General features: G+C 35.4%; 2 protein-coding genes across 4 annotated transcripts; one reads left to right on the plus strand and one right to left on the minus strand.

Moving 5' to 3' along the window:
• Positions 1-2378: 2378 nt before the first annotated feature.
• On the minus strand, positions 2379-6103 carry LOC138706043 (protein lethal(2)essential for life-like). 2 transcript variants are annotated; one of them, XM_069834947.1, is made up of 3 exons: positions 5897-6103; positions 5056-5274; positions 2379-2902 (listed from the first exon to the last, which is right to left on the minus strand). In XM_069834947.1, the coding sequence occupies exons 2-3, from the start codon at positions 5272-5274 to the stop codon at positions 2573-2575; spliced, it is 549 nt and encodes a 182-aa protein (XP_069691048.1). In that variant the 5' UTR covers positions 5897-6103; the 3' UTR covers positions 2379-2572. The 2 variants fall into 2 exon arrangements, with proteins under 2 accessions (XP_069691048.1, XP_069691047.1); XM_069834946.1 differs by having other exon boundaries at positions 5892-6103.
• Positions 6104-6366: 263 nt separating this feature from the next.
• LOC138706044 (protein lethal(2)essential for life-like) lies at positions 6367-18318 on the plus strand. 2 transcript variants are annotated; one of them, XM_069834949.1, is made up of 3 exons: positions 6367-6520; positions 12371-12580; positions 17021-18318. In XM_069834949.1, exons 2-3 carry the CDS (start codon positions 12371-12373, stop codon positions 17342-17344), a joined length of 534 nt encoding a protein of 177 aa, XP_069691050.1. In that variant the 5' UTR covers positions 6367-6520; the 3' UTR covers positions 17345-18318. The 2 variants fall into 2 exon arrangements, with proteins under 2 accessions (XP_069691050.1, XP_069691049.1); XM_069834948.1 differs by lacking the exon at positions 6367-6520 and adding an exon at positions 9712-9848.
• The last annotated feature ends 1564 nt before the right edge of the window (positions 18319-19882 follow it).

Genomic DNA, 19882 nt, shown 5'->3' on the forward strand with positions numbered 1-19882 from the left:
CAGTTTGATCTTGGAAGATAAGTGTAAAATAAAGAAGCCTGGAAAGCCATTACCTCAACTCGATTTAAAGCAAGCACAAACAAGCCGAGGTTTTGCAGGGTTTTTAATGTAAAAATATGTTAAAGAAACAGCTGGATTTGCGGTTGTGAATCTACAAATAACTTATTTTGTTTCCCATGCCTGCTGTTTGCTAAGGGTAAAGATACGAGCTAGACATGCATTGGTGTATCAGATTTAAGCCATTTGACACAAAAAATTAAGAAACATGAGGAATCTATTGCTCACTAAGAATGCTTGCCTAGATTTATCAGTCCTTGGAAGAACAGAAATTGGGCAACAGCTTAGCTCAGCTTTCAGGCAGAATGATAACATAGGAAAAATCGCAATGTTCTTTCAAAGACAATTGATCATCATCATCATCATCAGCAGCAGTAGCCTCATTTCAAGGTAATTATCTGCTTTAAAGAACTGTATTATTTTTTTAATTTTTCAGAAATAAGATATTGTTTAAATTGTTGGAAAACTGTGTAATATAAAAATAGTGAATCCCTTGTCGTTTTAGGCATGAACAGCCACTGCTATATCAGTAACTTTAAAATTAACAATCATAGTCATTATGGAAACAAATCGAAGAAATACTCAATTTTTAATATAAAATCGCTCTCTATAAAATTATGCCTCCATTTGTAATCCTAATTACTATGGAGATAGAGCAAAATAGACTTTTCTTATGAAACTTTACTATTATATGGGTAAGAGTCGCAGATGTATTTTCATGAATAGCTTCTTGCCACATTTTAAATGATAAGTGGGATGGCAGAACTATTCAGTCAGATATTTGATAGCCATCCCAACAGGGTTTAATAATCGGCCTCCTAATCAATTCTAAAAGAATATTTATATTTAATTCAATTTTTTCTTTAATAGAAATCCTAGTTAGGTAGGCTATCATTGAAAAATTTATTGGAAATACAACAAACAATTTAGCCTACAAGACAAATTACATTTTATAAAGAATATAAATGATTAATTATGCAAATCGATGACTTCAGTGCAGTGGAGGATATCATGTCCAGGGTGCTGTCAGGAACTTAATTTTCGGAAGACTTCTAAGGACTGCTGTGGGATTGTGCCTCTAGCCCCAACACGTCCCATGTGTTGATGTTATATTTGGTCCCCAAATCACTGCAGCATGGCAGATAAATTGCCCGTTTTTCTTTGCAGACTTCTCTAGGTTGTTCCTCGCTGTTCTCAAAATGGACTATGGGATCTAAAATGAGTACAATTTTTTTTTTTTTTCGGTCTATAACAATGATATCTGCTCTTCGAGTTGATCCATCAGCGGAAAGGCACCCAATTTCCTCATACACCTCATACTTATCAGCCCGGCAAAGTTACAGAATGAGCATTTTTATGATGATAATAATAGGGTTGACTACTTTCCCTTCAGTGATCTGCTTTCACTATACAGTACTTCAAGTCTCATTATAAATCGGTAATTACTTTAATAATTGTGCTATGTTTCAATACAGATTTCATAAATTAAGAAAAGAGAGAGCGAGAAGGAATTACAATATACAGCCCATTCCACATCAGTATCTCTTCTCATATGGCTCTCAGAGAGGAATGGGCTGCCATTCCCTAGAAATTGTTTAATACAGTTTTCTTTATTTGTATTGAGTTGAACAAATTAGTGCACATCATTCAAACAACCATAAACATGTAAATGTGACATAGCAGGTTCCAGCATTAAGGCCTTTTTTTTTTTTTTTTTTTTTTTTTTTTTTTTTTTTTCTCCCCCCCCCATTGGTTGTTTGATCCCCTGTTATTGATCTTACATACCAATGTCTGTAGGGGAGGGGGAGAGAGAGACACATATATATATATATTTTTTTTTTTTTTTTTCCTAGTCTGGTGTGATCAGTGTGTATGGACCTACATGAAGGACAAAATATTAACAATGGACATTCATCCATGCCTGAGGCAGGATTACAATCCAAGAACTTTCTGACCACGCCACCAAAGTGGAGTGTGCCTTACATCTCATAACCAACAGGTCTAGCAGACTCTTATTCAATCTGAATAAATTTAGATTCAAGTGAAAAGTTAAATTGTGCCAAAATGTTTAGCGAAGTTTTAATAGAGACTACTTCTAGAAACTTAAAGTGATACATAAAATCAGTTATAGAGTCTTTCAGATGCATCTCAAGTTACAATTCTAAGTCAGAAATTTGTTTCAAATATTGCGCAGTTTAGCAAGGCAAGGATGAAAAATTAAAAAATTGTGTCATATTTCACATTTCCGTCAACTCCCCCCCCCCCTTTCAAACTCTCCAAATTCCCCAGGGAAGGAGTTCCACATACAAAATAAAAACAAATTCCTAAGCTACAACTTTATTGAAACAATAGTGTGCAGAATTTAACATGTACAAATAATATTAATGATTAATGAACACATTAATGGTGATAAATCAGTCAATGTTCTGAATTAGAACTAATCTACATTATGTATTAGTGAGAAAGGCATACATAGGAAATACATTAATACAGATGAAAAGTCAGTGATTCACATTTATTGTTGGGTATTACTTTCATCAGTTTTTGTTTCAACTTGTGTTACTGCAGGTGCCTGTGTCTGAGTAATTGGAACAATCCTTTCGTTTTTGCCTTCTGGCAAAGCTTGCTTTGGTGCTGAAATAGTAAGTACACCATCAGATGATATCTGTGATACGACTGTGCTTGGGTCTACATCAGAAGGCAATAGGTAGCGACGCTGGAATTGTCTAGAAATGAAGCCATGCTCATCCTGTCTCTCTTCATGCTTTCCGTCTACTACAACAAAGTTGTCCACCATCTTTACTGTGAGCTCTTCAGGTTTGAATTGCTGTACATCAAGATTCACCTACAAAAGAAAATAGGAAGTTTGGTTTAGTCTCTACAGAATAAGAAATACGTGAAATTCACATGTAAAGAAATCAAACTACGAAGTTCAAATTGCACTAAGTGCTAAGAAAGGGTATTTCTAATGCCAAGCCTGTAACACATTGTTCTCATCACCGGTTTCCTAAATAGCGATGTTTTGAGAGTCACTTCCATTCTTGGAAGTTGAATATATTTACGAAGCTAATACAGACCAATGACGAGCCTGTACTATTTACTAATTAATGAATTATTGATCCATTGAACCTGTCATTTCAGAAAAAGCACACATCATAAAAAGTAAACTTTATTGCAACAGCAAGAAACTGTTTCTAAAGTTAACTAAGTAACATTGATATTTGTACAAAATATTAATGAACATACTAGGTGAGAATAGTTTGCATAGTGTAATTTTAATTTTAAAAGGTTTATTTATTTATTTATTTATTTATTTTTGAGCAAAGGAAAATGTAAAAAAAAAAAAAGGATCAAATAACTTACATTTTAGGGATTTTGTATATGATAATGGCTTATAATTTTGGATCTGTAATATATGAAACAGTAATTAGAGTACAACCTGCTCAGAATTAAATATGATTGTTTATATTTTAAGACTAACAGGAGCATCAGTTCTGTTTCGTCATTCATACTTCCCTACTGATAGCGCACAAGTCACTTAACTTTTCTGCAAGAACTGGAAATTTACAAGCCGTAAATCAGTGGATAAAAATACGTGACTGAATCACTTATGAAGAATGACAGATGCATCTTTAAACTATATGTTTCAATGAAAATATATTTTCACACGAAAAATTGGCTCATGCTCATGCCCTTTCTGTAATGAGAGATTCAATTATTCTTGCAGTCATCAACATCAAGATTTAAATAAATCTAATTTCGTGAAAAGTTTGAAGTTATTTTGAAAATAGCAAAAGAAATGGAAAGAGAAGTTATACAAATCAGGAGCGGATTGAATCAACCACATGAAGAGGAGAATAAGTGTGCAATTACTCAAATTTTGTTGTACAGACCCAGAAACAAGATTTGGACCACCTAATTTTTACCAAGTTCCAGATACAACACTGTGCATGTGCACTAAACAAGCACCTAAATGTATGCTACTTGTGGACAGTCTTGCAAAGAGGACGACTGCTACCAAGACAGTTGCCAGATGTCCCAATTTTCATATAAAAATCCCAAGTTCCACTTCGATTCGAGGCGGGACACAAAACGTCCCTCCTTCAGAAAATTAACATCACTTGTATAGTTTTCTCATTACCTATTAACTTTTTCTTGTAGGTCTAAATAATTACATTAAATCTAAATTAATTTTCTTAACAATAGGTATAGGTTTGCACATTGGAAAAAAACGAATATTTTGGCAAGTGTAAGGCTTGTGACAGAGAATTCAGTGGTGAATATGATATTTCCAAACATTTAAAAAGAGACATTCGTGGTACAGAAAACGGAAAAAAGCTTGTTGAAAATGCTAAAGTCCAGGGATGATTATGTATATAAACTCTGAAAATGTATACTGTATGTCAAATGGTGGGTTTGGAGCACTAATATGCGAAATCACAAAATAAATATGAATAAATTTTATGCCATTGTAATCAATTAATAAACATTGAAATTTAATGTATTTTGTGACATGTGATGCCATCTTTTGGAAGTTGTGCTTTTACAATCACAATCAGTAATAAACAGCTTGGGAAATTAAGTCATTACGTTAATAATTTGGCATAACATATTATTTCCACAAGCCCTTCAGAAAGATGCGAGAGAAACCTGATGTACTAGTACAAAACAATATTTATTTGGCTCCAAGTTAGCCAGATAAATATTGTTTTGTACATGAAAACCTGTACCTACAATATGTTCTTTTATTAAAACTGCAATTTTGAGATTCATATTAGTCACTTTAACTGCATGTAGATGGATAATTTTATTTATTTATTTTTTTTTTTTTTACAAAACAAGTACTGTATATGATGAAGAAAAGATGTCCTGCCTTGGTATAACTAAGATCTGGCAACCCTGTACCAAGACTAGGCTCATTTTTTAATTCCGTATCTATACCATTTTAAGATAAAGAAGTACTAGTTTAGATTATGTATAAAAAAAAGCCATTCTTACCTTGAAACCATCCTTAGTGTTCTGAATGTTGGACATTCCACTGCTGTGAGCAGACAGATTCCTCCACGGTCTATAATAACCAATACGAAGAGGGGCAATAATTGAAGGACTTAAGAGGTCTTCAGGAAACATTCCCCTACCAAAATGTTGATCGAACAGACTTACAGGCCTTCTCAGGTCATCCAAAACGTCACTGAATAGCAATGGAATCAGAGACATCTGAAAGTAAGAAACATACAAAGTTTCAGGGTTTAGCTCAAAGTTCTGAACGAAAGAACAGTGACGTAATTGGCTCTATCTAGATCTTTCAGATCAAGAACTCTCATTTGAAAATAATATAATCCCAGATTCCTATTAATTTATTTCCACACCTCCATCTTTTAAAAAAAAAAGTCATTCAATTAATTCAATAGCAATGTGTTAAGTATTGTTGTGATGTCATGGTTTTTGTTTGGAACTTTGTCAAGTTATGTTTTAATGAATGTACGTATTAAATGAGATTCCAAATTATATAACGTTTTTTTTTTTCAACAAGGACTTTCATGTATTAACGCACGTTTTTAGTTTAAATATACTTAATAGTAAAAAAAAATTAACAATGGAATCAGACACATCTTGAAAACAAAGTTTCAGAAATATTACTGAAAGCTGTGAATAAAAATAACAAAGTAGACAATTCTTTCTAGGTGATTAAGAAATTCACATTATAATTGCTTCGAAAAATATTACCTTCAATTTCGACTAAGTTAACTTATTTTCATACGACTTTGAAAACACGGTTTTCCTATTGAAATAAAATGGCAAAATAATACAACATCCTAAAATCTTATACTTACCCTACCTCACTGAACACAAGTTTCACAATATCCAGGAACTTGTATTATAATCACTTGTAACTTCTGTTACCTCTCTTCTATTATTGCTAATGACTGTTGCCGGTATTTCCAGGCGAAGTCTTTATATAGCCCTCCAACAGCGCTTCTACCGCTTTCTATATAGTTCTACGCACGATCCAACCAAAGATTCTCGAAACCACCACGTATTGACTCACGCTAGCTCACTAGAAGGTTCTGTGCCAAATTGTTTGTCATGCGCAGTAGAGTTCGAGATAGTTCGGCTATTATCGCCAAGTCAGAAGCACAGATATAATTATATGGTCTGAAGTCTGAGCACGAAACTCGAACGTTCTGTGCCAAAGCGGTCATGCGCGGTAGAATTCGAGATAGTTCGGTCTTTATCGCAAAGTCAGAAGTCTGCATAACGCGAAAGCACTCGAACTTTGGGGAAAAGCAAAGACGTTATAATGGGAAAAGTAGTACGAAGTATATAAGCAGAGTCGCTTGGCGGAGCGGGAAGGTTTGATTGTCGTAACAGAGCGGACACAGAGTACGTGCGCCATTAAGTTACAATTGTTTGGAACAACAGTTTTTTCTGGGATAAATCTGTGAATACAAACCAATTCAAAGTAAGTAGAAATTATGAAGCTAGAATTTGTTTCCAATTTTATTTTATGAATGTTTGTTTATTCGTATCATTTAATTTGGTTTATCAGTTACATTTTCATTAACAGTGCAAGAAGCGAATTCTTCCTTTTAATTCGATTTTCTGTAAAGATTTCGTTCAATTTAATTTCTGCATTTCTAGTCAATATATTACTTTTTGAATTTTATATGGTTAGAATAGGTCCCATAACTGGATTTGCCAATAGGTACATATCGCTCAAAATTAAGTTTACAACATTTAAAAAATTACAATATTTTGGTATAAACAGAAAATAACTTGTTCAACAATATAAATGATTCCGAAATATCATGACTGAGTATATAATTATAGTTATAATTATGTCGTCTCGGAACTTTTTATTAAGCTTATAAACAGGCCTACTTTTATAAATGATGCCTCTTGCATTATCAGTTACAAATTACACGATAATTAGTTCATAAAGCAATTTGTTACTTGTGATTAATTTCGCTGTAAAAGATTTCATTAAATCTATTTTCTACGCTTCCGATCAGTAACCTTGCATTAATATCTACTCTAAGCTGCAGATTGTCACGGTATATTCTTTTCTACAGAAAAATGACCGCGTATTAGACGTCCTCGACATTTATTCTGGAAATTTATTTCCCCCTCTCCCCGTTTATTAAATTATGCGTCTCTTAGGAAAGTGCAACAATTATTTAAATAGTGTACCTTACTGTGTTCGAACGTTAGTACTCAGCTAGCTGTAGTCCTTCGATTTCAGAACAATTATAATTTGAGAACTCTTGCTGTTGAAAATAGTTTTCAAGATATATGCAAGGATAAACAGAAATTTAAAAAGATTTTAATGTTGAAATTAGCTAAAATATTCTTACAGGGATTTGAATAATTTTTTTTTTTTTTTTCATGAAACTGAAACTGTTATCTGTAATAAATTTTACTCGCTTGGACAATAATTATGAATGATACGATATTAAATTTGCCGGTTAGTTCACTAGTTCACTACTACGTTTTCATGAAAGAGACTGGTGTTAGATTTCCAAAACATCGTTATGAAATCTGTGCTAATCTGTATAATATGTTAACTTTGCCCGCTTTTCTGTGTCATTTTCATTAGAAACTAGTAGTCATTTTATTAGTGGCTACATAACTAGTGAAGTCGTTGTCTAGTTACTACAGTAGTCCCACTTTAAAATTATTAATAAATACTCGTTTGAATAATTATATACTCTATAAAATTCACCGGATAGTTCACCAGTTCAGCTAATAAATGTTCATAAAAGAGACTAGTGTTAGATTTCCAGAAGATCGTTATGAAATTTGTGCTGATGTGTTATCCAAAATTTCTACAATTAAAGGAAAACACATTTGAACTGTACTCGCCTTTTTTGTGACGTTTATATTAAAAACTAGTTACGGTCGTTTTATTAATGACTACATGCCTACATGCTACATAACTAGCAAAGTGTATAAACTAGTTAACTAATTACAGTAATATCCTACTAGCCCATAGTTCTCCGTTAATCAGTGCTAAATGTTTCTCGTGGAAGAGTTAATTAGGTAATTCATTGTAATTATCCAGAGGTCCTCATTAAATTCTTGTTACTACATATCTCTAGATACCTACTACCAAAAGAAGTTACAAACTTGCTATTCGCTAACGGGTTTACTAGTCCTAGTACAATAAGCGCATATCATGGGAGAGCTCATTCATTATTCGATTCCCAAAAGATCCTCGTTAGATGTTTGGTGTTCCATATCTCTACTACGAAAAGTAAAATTAAACTTTTCTCGTTATGCGATGTTTTACTAGCGATTAAGCAGTGTCTTTGAATTCCATTTTTTCTGTCATATAGACTATTTCAAATTTCTAGAAATGTTCATACTCCAGCAAATTTTTCCCTAATTGTAAGCATATATCTTTATTTTTAAATCTACACTGGACGGAAATACGGTGAGACTCCCGTGACATAGGGTGAGTACTTTCATCTAAGTCAATACAGGATATCAAATTGACGAAAATTATTGGCATACTACATGGTTATATAATAGTATGGATTATGCAAGAAGGACCCTCTATCAAGCACAGAGTTCGAGCTATCGGCTAGCATGGTAACCGCTATACTACCTATTGCCTCCTAATTGGGATTCGAACCATCCAAGAAGTCATCGTCTTCAGCCGAATTTGAACCCTGCGAACTTCGGATCTATCGACTAACGTAAAAACCACTATACTACGGAGGACGATTGTATCCTACGTGAGATTTGAACCCACTATCTTGGTTTTCAAGCGGCGTTAAAGTTGCATCTTAATCATCTAGTTCTAGGGTTTTCTTTATTTCTAATTCACTAGGCCTATTTAAATATATTTTGTGTCATTACACTAATTATAAGATTCATGTATTTCCTAAAGCTTCTTGTGTACTGATAAGCGTCGTGCATTACAGACGCTATGTTCGGTTCAAGTTTGTCGAGTACAGCGAAGTTCGATATTCGCCGATGTTCGCTCTGCAGAAGGAGGCCTGTCGTGTTTGTTCCACCTTGTTACAAACATATTTACAGTCCTTTGCTCATTTTAATCACAAGCATTTTAGCCCATTTCTTGCGATTAGTTTTTCATATGAAATAAGATTAAGTTTTTACTATCTTTGTTGCCTCTCTCATGTTCAAACATTGTAGGACACTAGTAGGTGATCATGTTTCATTTCATATTTAGTTTGAAAAGACTTTGTTTTCAAAACACAACAGATGGGAGTCAGCGAGTTTGCTAGCCATGTGTAACACGTCTAGTTTAACAGTTAGTGCTTTACTAGTCCACTAATTTACTAATCTAAGTAAATGAAAAATAAATTAATTTCGGGTGTTTTTCTAGAGGTAGTTTATTTCTTGTTCATAAGTACGTGAAGTAATAAAAAATTTTAAATGCGCACTTCGTTAAGAATAACAACCCTCTTGATGTTGCAATTTGTCATTGGTAGAGGTATTACATTTCCATTTCTTAAGAAGGATGAACAATCATTTTACGTAAACATTTAAAAGAATCCAAAATAAAATTGCGTGACAGTGCGTAATATATAAACGTGTCTATTGTATATTATATAATACAAAGAGAAAGATCTGGAACTTTCGATGACATTCTGGAAAATCGAGACTGTAGAGGCGCTGTTGTCGCGTTGTGAGCCGAGGGTTGTTTCTCGTTTTGGCGTCCATCATTCTCGCTCTCAACTCCAGGAAGGAAGGTTGGAAATTTGCTGAGCCTTACTAAGCGCCAAGTATTCTTTTGCCATTTTGCTACTAATTTATTTGTAAAGGTGAGTTATCGAGTCTTGATGTAATAGTGGATTTAGAAATGATTTTGTTGCATATTTATTAAATTATTGAAAACTGAACTTGAGAAATTTTGATTAGCGTTGAAGGTGCATAAAAAATTTGAAAGTAATAATTCTTCAGGATGAAATGTTAACTGAATTCAAGAAATCTGACATCAAATTCATTATTGAAATAGACCTTTACTTACCCTGGAGATTAAATATTTTTCTACGTTAATCTCCTATCTGGTAGTGTACTGTAAGGCGAAGCTTCGGGTCGATTTACAGGATCTTCACTTCCGCTGAGATTTCAGAGTTCATCTATTAACCTTTCTTTGACCTTAACGTTTTATATCCTCCATGTTTGATATATTTACGTTCGGTGTCTAGTCTACGAATTTCAGAACACAAATGATGAATAAAATTACGCTTAACTAATTTTTTACGTTCTCTTGCCCTGAGGCTATACCGGTAATTAGCAAACGATACTCGGCAGATAGTAAAATTCTTTTGTCTATAAATAGAGTGGAATATCAGTTGAAATGCCACGTATACGTTCGACGTTTTACTGGTCTGAAAGAATACTGGATTTCAAAACGCTGTGAGTACGGAATGTTAAATAGCGTTTAATTTTTTGAGTTTCGAATTGTAAAAATCCTGATACTGATTTCCACAGGTTATTCTGCTGGTAATTTACTTGGACAAAATTCGTTGTTTAGAATTTAAATTGACTAAAACGATCTATGTCAAACATTTCGCAACGTCGTGACAAATTCAAACACTGTAATCTGCAGCATTGTTGTAGGATTGAACCGGATTGAATTGTAAAGACCGGATTTGCAGGATTCCACGACACTATCTTACGATTATCGATATCTATTGCAAATTTTCCCTATAAACCTTAATCGATAGTGAGTGTAGATGTGTACTTAAAACTTAATAGTTGAGAATATACCGTTCAGGAAAGTGTTGGGTACATTTTTCAAAATATTATGTTGGAAAGGCCTTGTTTATACACGCTTTAAAATCTGGTCATACCGTGTGTTTAGAATCTGTGGATATACCAGTAGGCCGTTGTTACTTTGTTGAATTCCTTTTCTATTATATGTTGTAGATGACTTTGTGACTGATTATAGATTTTGATTAATGTTTCATGATATTGGTGATTGAGGCGATGAGTCATGGGAATGTAAATTTCCAATCCGATCTTTGCCTTTATGACTGGGGGGGGGGGGGGCAGAAATCATGAAAAACCCTAGTCAGATTGGTCGGCCACGGGTTTCAACCCGGGATCTCCCGAATGAGTCTCAAATGCTACCGTCTGAGCCAACTCGCTCGGTGTCTTGGTTTTTGACTATTCTAAATACACTTTTTATACACTGAAGAAAATTCCTAGCAAATGCATATGTATAGAGCCTTTGAATGTATTTAATTGCTATTAATGATTTAGTTTAGATTTAGTTAGACATTAAATTGTCTGAAAGTTGTTAATTTTACGGCATTCTTTGAAAATGCAAGCGTTTTAATATTGGACATAACTGAGCGAACTATTTAACTGTTGACCTATATTGATTATAAATTTTGACCACTCTATCCATAGCAGACAGAATTGGCCGATTTAAGGTTTTAGATTAACTGAATCTTTCCTCAACATGGTATGTCAAACTATGGAATTTTCAATAGGGATTGCATTTTACTTGTATGATGAACGTTTCCTGTTCTTTAATTTCCCATGAAATGCTTCTGCGATCTCATTTTACGAAGGAACAGCTCCTATCTGATTCGCATCAATTCGGTAATTAAAAACGCATATTCGAAGAAATTATTGGGACGACTACTGCGTAATCTATAGCCATATGCAAAATTAGGGTAGCCCAAAATTATTTTCAGAAGCTAAATTTTAATTGCAAAAATTGCCCATTTTCAAGTTCCGACGTATTCACTCGGAATTTCTGGGAATAGTCCTCTGACGTAGGTTTGTAATAGGTCACAAAAACTTCTCGAACATACCTGAAATCGAGTTTCAGTAAGTTTTCTTTTTAAACGTAGTTTCCAATGGTACCTTTAATGACATGTTCTCATTTGAAATTTCGAAGTTGACCACATATACCCATGCTTCCGGTTTGTTACGGAAAATGGTACTACTAGCAATCGATTCTTTGCATATATTTTGGTAATCAATTTTTTTATGAACAACCAGTATCATATAATTTGGATCCCGGTCGGGACAAGTTACCTGGTTGAGGTTTTTTCCGGGGTTTTCCCTCAACCCAATATGAGCAAATGCTGGGTAACTATCGGTGCTGGACCCCGGACTCATTTCACCGGCATTATTACATTCATATCATTCAGACGCTAAATAACCTGAGATGTTGATACAGCGTCGTAAAATAACCCAATAAAATAACAAAAATATAATTTGGAGGAAAAAACTGATATGGATGTTTGAAACACCCGGTGTATATATAGTGCAATAGATTGCGAAAACATTAGATTAGTCGTATTGAGAGGAAACTTTGTTACAGATGTCGTTGATGCCTTTCCTTTTGGACGACATCCGCCCTGGTCAACTGTTCGACCAGCACTTCGGCCTTGGAATGCTGACTGACGATCTTGTACACCCACTCAATTCCATGGTAGGACCTTTGAGACTTGGATATTACCGCCCGTGGCGTCACCAGCATACTCGCAGGAGCGGAGTTTCCAACGTCAAGAATGACAAAGAAAGTTTTAAGGTAAGTACAAAAAGTATTTATACATAACCTGCACTCAATTCCTAGGGATCTTCTTCCTCCCCACAGTCGATTACTACTGAAGACAAGAAAATAAATTTCAAACATTTTTCCCTTGTGCCTCGTTCACACTTTTCAAATAACTTGAATTCAAGTCACGTGATTTCAAGTAACTAAATTCAAGTCTCAGTTCAAACATATTCAAGGTATTTTGTTTTCAAGTAGGATAAAATGGCGTCGATGGATGTTGTGCAATTAGGAATTTCTGTAGTAGCAAGCCTCCGCCAGGGAAATGATAAATATAATGAAGAAATGGAAGAAGCGTTTAGTATGGATTAGGAATTGGATTAGTAAGAATAAATGAAATCTTAAAGCAGATTTAATAATTCTTAAGTAAATATAATAAAATATAAGCAAGTCTGATCTACCATAATAAAAATGATTATCTTGAAGCTGTTACAGTTCCCCAAAAATCTATCAATCACATTGAACCATGCCAGTTTCGGCGATAAACGTCATCCCTTCAAGCAATGCTCTTCTCTTTTTAATCCCTCTTATCTTCCTCACTCTTCTCTAACTACAGTTTGTTTTTTTGTCTTTCATAGGCTATCTCATGTGTCCACGTTAAAATCTCTGCTGTTCAGTTCTTCAATGAACTCTTCCTTCCTTGGCAGCTTCCTTTGCATTTCTGTTACGAAACTGCAGTTTCTATAATCCGCAGGCCTTCGTGAATTTTATAAAACTTCAGAAACTCAAATATGTGGTCATTATTTCACTTACTACTGTTTCCTATTATTTTTACATTCCCAGTAGAACAGAAAAACAATCGGCTGTTAATTTAACGCTCTTAAAACAGCTGTTAATTTAAATTCCCGCGCTTTTCTCCTTGAATTCGTTATAAAATGACGTTCACACTTTTCAAGTGTCCTTTCAAGTCAAGTAAAAAGTACAAAGGGATCCAACTTCACTTGAAACTTGAATTCAAGTTACTTGAAAAGTGTGAACGAGGCTTTAGTGTTCTTCAAACAAACTCCAGACCACAACAGTCACGAAGCTTAAGTTGTGAATGTACTAGGAACAATACTGTCGTAATGAGGCGATATTAGCGATCCTAGTGGTTAGCAACTATCTATGGATGCATATTTACTACGTATTGAGCTTCGTGACTGTATATACTAGACTGTGCTCCAGACCTTGAGTCTGTGTATGTTCTATAGTCCTGTAAAGCCGCTTCCAGTCTTGCAATCGAACCTCTTACCGCAACAGCGGTACTTCGTAACTTCGGAGCGTAATCTGAGCGTTACGGACCGAGGTGCGCCGCGTTAAATTGTTTGTCGGTTTTTTCTGCGTAACATCAAAGGATCCAGCGGGCTCAAGTCGCAGTAAGTGTGGACGTGCATAGAACTTCGACGTCTAATACCTATTCGTGCCGCGTGTGTGGCTACAGTGCTAGTACGCTGGCCTTCCATTCAGACGGTCCGAGTTCGATCCCTGGTTAGGTCTGCTTGGAATTTGATGGAAAAAACAGAATATTGTAGAGGGGGTTTTCTCAGAGTACTCATTTCCCTCTTTCATTCCAACACTTCACTTCCCCTTCATTTCAGCTCTCGGAACAACTGCATAAGGCGGACCGCACAGCAGCGTTGACTATGCTGGCCATCAGTGACGGGCATACCGAAATACGTGGGGGGAAAAAAGACATCGAAATGTCGCTAGTAAAATTCGTGATTATATTCTTTAAGAAATGTTTAAAGTGCAAGGTTTACGGAGTTAACGACGGTCTTTTGAATTCACTAAAATAAAATACAGGTTTAGTAAGGTATATCAGGTTATTACAATGAAATAAAGGAGAAATATGTGATTGAGGGAATATAATTGAAACCGACAAAATCAAATTTCGGGGCAGTCTTCGTCAAAGCGTTAAGTACATAATTATTACCACGGTGGCGTTGTATTTTTAGTTCAGAGAAAGTAGTTCTACGAAAAAAAAAAAAAAAAAACCTCAGCTGCCATAAAATTGTATACTGCTTTAACATTGTTTATCAATTTTACGAAAAAAGCTATAATGGCCATGGGGGACAAGAAACCACTAGCGAAGCGATAAGCAAATTAGACCTTGTTGAAACAAAAGGAAAATGCAGGCGAGATTTTAGTTCATAACGGTATGTAATATGCCCACTGTAGTATTATCTGTTCAATCATCTAACGCACTCTAACCATGTCACATTCCTTGGCCTTGTGTGACTTGGCTATCCCCCCGTCTTTTAAATCGCAGTATTTACGCAAATAAGGTGCGTTTCAAAATGATGCCACTATACCTATGGCAAGTATACGGGTTCCCGATGCTGATCTAGGTTCTAAGGGCTTGGGGCTCCGGGTTCTATTCGCGTTTCTCAATAGATGGGCCGCAGGGCCAAGGAAGGATAGGCCGTGATTACCGAAATAGGACGGTGATACACTGCAACTCCGATCGCGATTAGTGACTTTTGTCACCAGTATTACGGACTCCGGCGCGGTTTGAAAAAGTTTACTGCGCAACCACCGTGCGTAACTATGGCGCACGACGTGGTTGCGATACGGGGTTCGGCGCGCGTATCTAAGCAGAATAATGCTTCCTACGCGGCTTAGTTCACGTGTCTAATCTTCATGGTTACAGTATTTTGTCTGGGCACAGGTAATATTTAAATTACCACTGCTAACAGCGATAAATTGAGTCTTAACAAAACTGTACAGCGTTGCTTAAGCACGTATACTTCGTGTTCTGGGCGGATAAAAAGTCGCGCCCTCCATAAACTCTTATGAAAAAGGGTATAGTTGTCGGTCTGAACCTCTTATTGGGTTTTCATGGCATAATTATCGGAGAGACTCTGGAATCTTTCGTTACCGATGGAATGAGATCAGGATTATTCAGTAGATGTGGCAAGACTTCATAAATTTACATTGCATTCTAATAACTTAGATTACAGTATGTAACTTGAGTTTCTATGCTAAAGAACCTGTTCTTTATTCTGATAACATCGTGTTTTGGCGGAAGGGACAGTCATATTTCAACATGAAAAGCTTCGGACGGTTTTAAGATTTTGTATGATCTTTTAAATTTCTTTTGTGTCTCTTACTTTTGTATACCTGTGCTGATATTGACTGTTCCATTCGAAATTGTCTAAAATTTCGGGGAGTGGGCAGCACTTATTTCTGGGGGCTCCTTAAACTTTAGAAACTTATGGACCAAAAAAAAAAAAAAAAAGAGGCGGCGAGCTATCACAGCGCCACTGTCTTAATTTCCAAGTCTTTAAACCTTAGTTTCAATGGACGTTTCACCATTAGGAACGTCTAATCCGTTCCTAGTAATGACAAACTGTCAATTCATTTTGATTTGCCAATGCAGCTACTATATGCCAGTTACAAACTGAGTACGGTTGTTGTAGTGTGAGGTTGACTGTTGGATCTCTTTCAATTAAGTTCATACTTATAATTACATATAATTAAAACAAAAATACTCTTTATTTGCAATCATGTAGTTTCTCTTGAAGTCTTACTCATTTCGCAATCCTAGGCGTTTCTGCCAATTTATTGCTGGCGTATAGGATATCGTTTGGGAGAAGTGGAACTTAGAGGTTATGGGAAAAACCATGATCAAATATTTAAACACTGGAAAAAATATTATATTTTTCCATGTTTCATACTTCATAGACTAGTGTAGCGGTTTAATAGTTCCAGAAAGGAATCTTCAGTCTCAAATGCTTTGTAGCCATATTTCTTGCAATTCCGGGTAAAAGAGGAAGACGACTTTTATAGCGTCTTTGAAATGCATATAATCCGGAAGTACATAATTATCGCACCCCTAGAATAATACTGTCATAATTCCCAAAAATTAAATTTTGAGTTACAGGCAGTTTTGTAATCTTTTTAATCTTCTATCAAACAGAACTGTCGTATCTCTCTAAGCTTGAAGTGCAGTCTGAAAGACTCATACTGATACTTGGTAATCTTGAGTTTTTATAGGACTTTGAAATGTTTATCTTGAGTTTATTCAAAACTAACTTTTGGTAGTTTCGACAGTATTATTTTAAGGGTGCGATATAATACTTTCGGGTTACGGATTGAGTGGAATGGTGTTGGACTTGCCCCAAAGATTTCAGGGAATAGGTTCGAATTCCGCTATAACAAACTCAGTTGTGCTTAGATAAGTGTAGTTGATACAGTCCTTACATAACCTATTTTTAAGATAGTGTTAAGTTATGGTAAAATTGCAATGAAACTAGGAACCTTAACCTTGCAGCAGCCTTAATCCTAAAGAAAACTGATACACATCTTTGACAAATTTTACATGATGTAAGAAATGGATAGAATGAATGGAGTGTCTTAAAAAAACGCTTCGGGATTTGTCAGATTTCCAGGAAAGTTGAATTTATAGCTCCATTGTACAAATTTAAATGTTCACAGGTTAACTTGGATGTGCAACAATTCACTCCTGAGGAAATCACGGTGAAAACTGTAGACAACTTCGTTGTAATTGAAGGAAAGCATGAGGAGCGTCAAGACGAGCATGGATACATATCACGTAATTTTCAACGTCGCTACAAGCTGCCTGCTGAGTGTGAACCTGAAACAGTTAAGTCAGAACTGTCTTCTGATGGAGTTCTTACAATCACTGCACCAAAGAAGGCCCTGCCTCCATCTTCTGGAACCGAACGTGTCATTCCAATAACTCAGACAAATACTCCAGCTGTAAAGGCCGCAGAAAATCAGGAGAAGATGGAGCAGTAACAGAGTTATTGTGACTCTTAACCCCTGTATTTTTCAACTCAGTATTAAGCCTTGCTATAATTGGACAGTCGGGTGCAAAGAATCGTAACATTTTGTATTATATAATGTCTACATTGCGATAAATATTAAAATAGAGATACATAGGTCTATCGCAACTTTTCAGCCTTTCTGTAATATAGAAAACTAGGATGAATCTGATAGTACTAGATTTCACTATATGAATTCTAATTTCTTTCGCATCTCTGTCCATTGTGCTACATAAATATTTAGACAGGTTAATAGTGTGCATGCTGAAGTGTTGACCAGGGGTTAAGGTTTCATATTGTCAATTTGTTAAATTTCATGGCTTGCGAAAGATAAATGGCAAGAAAATACAGAGGATTTGTGGTTCTCTGGTAAGATTAACGGTACTGTTAGGCAATGAAAAGGCATTCGAGTGACGTAAATTTTTTTTGCATGGAGTTACTATATTGTTCCTGGAAAATGTTCTTTAAAGTAATATACCCCGTAACTATTGATTGCATTGTAATGAAGTGATTTTAGTATAATTATTATTCGAGGAATTTAACTCTCCAATTGTATCGATTCAATTTTTTCACCATGTTGCTAATTTTTCCCACCTTTTCATAAACTGTAACATGAACATTAATATGCACCTTCTTATCCACATCTATACTGGAGAACAGATCACGCAAAACTTTATAACAAATAACTCTTTCTTGTTCGTGCAATTCCTGTACTGGAAAGCACAACACGTAAACTTTCATGGATTTATATACACAAACAGCGTACAAAGATTAAAAAAAAAAAAAAATACTCCCGTTACATTAGTATTCTCAATAGTAAATTTAATTTTTCAAAGACTGATAAACATAAGACTGAAATATAGCTCACAAAGACTGTAAGCCAAACTTACTAGAACACGAGAATGTAAGCTTATCTCCAGAAAAATAAAGCATTTGTATACCCTGCAACTTGTGTTAATAATTTTAGAAACTTTGTTTCTGTTCCTAACTTCCTATTCGTGGGTTGAAATGAAATGTAGAGAAGATGCTTACTACAGATAAGGCGAGACCTGGCATGTGAGCTGTGAGAGTGGGGAAAGAATGAACTATCAGTTTTTTAATATTATAGGTATCAACATGGAAGTTCATCTCGGACTAAAACCTACTTTTCCCTTTTATACCCACTGGCGATATAGCCACGGCACAAGTTCGCAGGACAGGCCTTGCCTCCTCTGCAGTACATTCCACCAGTTATTACCAATCCTTGCACATAACTAGGAATAGAACAATAGTTGCACCTTTGTTTACTTACACTTTGTCACGAAAAAATTTTCTCACGCAACTTTTATATAGTTAGAACTTAGAAAAGTGAATGTTCAAATTCCGCTTAACGTTTAAAATTGAAGTTTGTATTTCTATAAATTATCTGCGCAGATAATATTAACATTTTAAAAACACTCTGATTGAAACTTAATAAATGTAACAAAGTGCAAGTTGTCAGTTTCAGCTTCTTGGCTTCCTGAGTCACTTCAGCAAGCGATCTGAACAATGTTTTATCGGTACTTTGTCCTTTTGAATGAATACAAATCTTTTTAAAACTATTGTTGAAGCTTTTATTAATATTTATTAGGCTAGGCTCATACCAGGAATACTAATAGTACAGTATTTTGAATAGACTAGTAATGTTGGCAGCGTATGACGAGTGAATAAATCTCACCCTCGGCTCTCTTCATTGCGCATGCACTGTCTGTGCATATTAGCGTAATGTCTAGTATTCGTCTGCTCCGAAGCTGTCTGAGTCTTTTACAAGGTCAGTGGATTAGTTGAAGGGATACCTAAGTGACGGGAGGCCGAGAAATTTGTGAAAAGATTTCGATGATTTAAGATCCGCGGCCCCACGATCTCAAGTAATCCGCGAACCTCGTCACATACCGCGCATGCACAGTGAAGAGAACCAAGGGTGAGATCCACTCGTGCGTATGAGCAATACAGATGGTCGGAGAGTATAAAACCAGTCTTGTATATACAGTAGTGGCAAGAAAAAACGGACCGACCCTTGTAGCTGATTTCAGAGCCTTGTTCACTTCAGAGCACGATAGACTGGTAACTAAGACTTTCGTGATTCGAATCCTGCCTGGAAATGAAACTTTTTTTTGTTCATTCAAATTTATTCCCAATACTTTTCGATTGCAGCGATATTTTACTATTTAATTAACTTATTATTCCCAGAACATGAATTTTACTAGCTTATTTCTAATGGCTTTCGAAATGGGCTACGTCAGCAGTCAAAACTACAACAATTTCAATAGATTACTCGCTATCTTGTGAATGCGAGCGTGGCATGCGCAGTGGCTCATTTCGGGGACTTTGATTATCCAGTCGGTCCGGTTTTTTTTGCCACTACTATACAGTCACGAAGCTCAATGCGTAGTAAATATGCATCCATAGATTGATTATTCCGTCGGTCCGGTTTTTTTTTTTTGCCACAACTGTACAGTCACAAAGATCAATGCGTAGTAAATATGCATCCATA

Source organism: Periplaneta americana, chromosome 9, assembly GCF_040183065.1.
Source record: "Periplaneta americana isolate PAMFEO1 chromosome 9, P.americana_PAMFEO1_priV1, whole genome shotgun sequence".
NCBI classification, from domain to species: domain Eukaryota; kingdom Metazoa; phylum Arthropoda; class Insecta; order Blattodea; family Blattidae; genus Periplaneta; species Periplaneta americana.

Bases quoted from the DNA above. Each gene is read 5' to 3' on its own strand.
- LOC138706043 (XM_069834947.1), bottom strand. From the start codon at position 5,274: ATGTCTCTGATTCCATTGCTATTCAGTGACGTTTTGGATGACCTGAGA. The intron at 2,903-5,055 runs GTAAGAATGGCT...TTTCTTTTGTAG, and splicing joins ACACTAAGGATGGTTTCAAG to GTGAATCTTGATGTACAGCA.
- LOC138706044 (XM_069834949.1), top strand. From the start codon at position 12,371: ATGTCGTTGATGCCTTTCCTTTTGGACGACATCCGCCCTGGTCAACTG. The intron at 12,581-17,020 runs GTAAGTACAAAA...AAATGTTCACAG, and splicing joins ATGACAAAGAAAGTTTTAAG to GTTAACTTGGATGTGCAACA.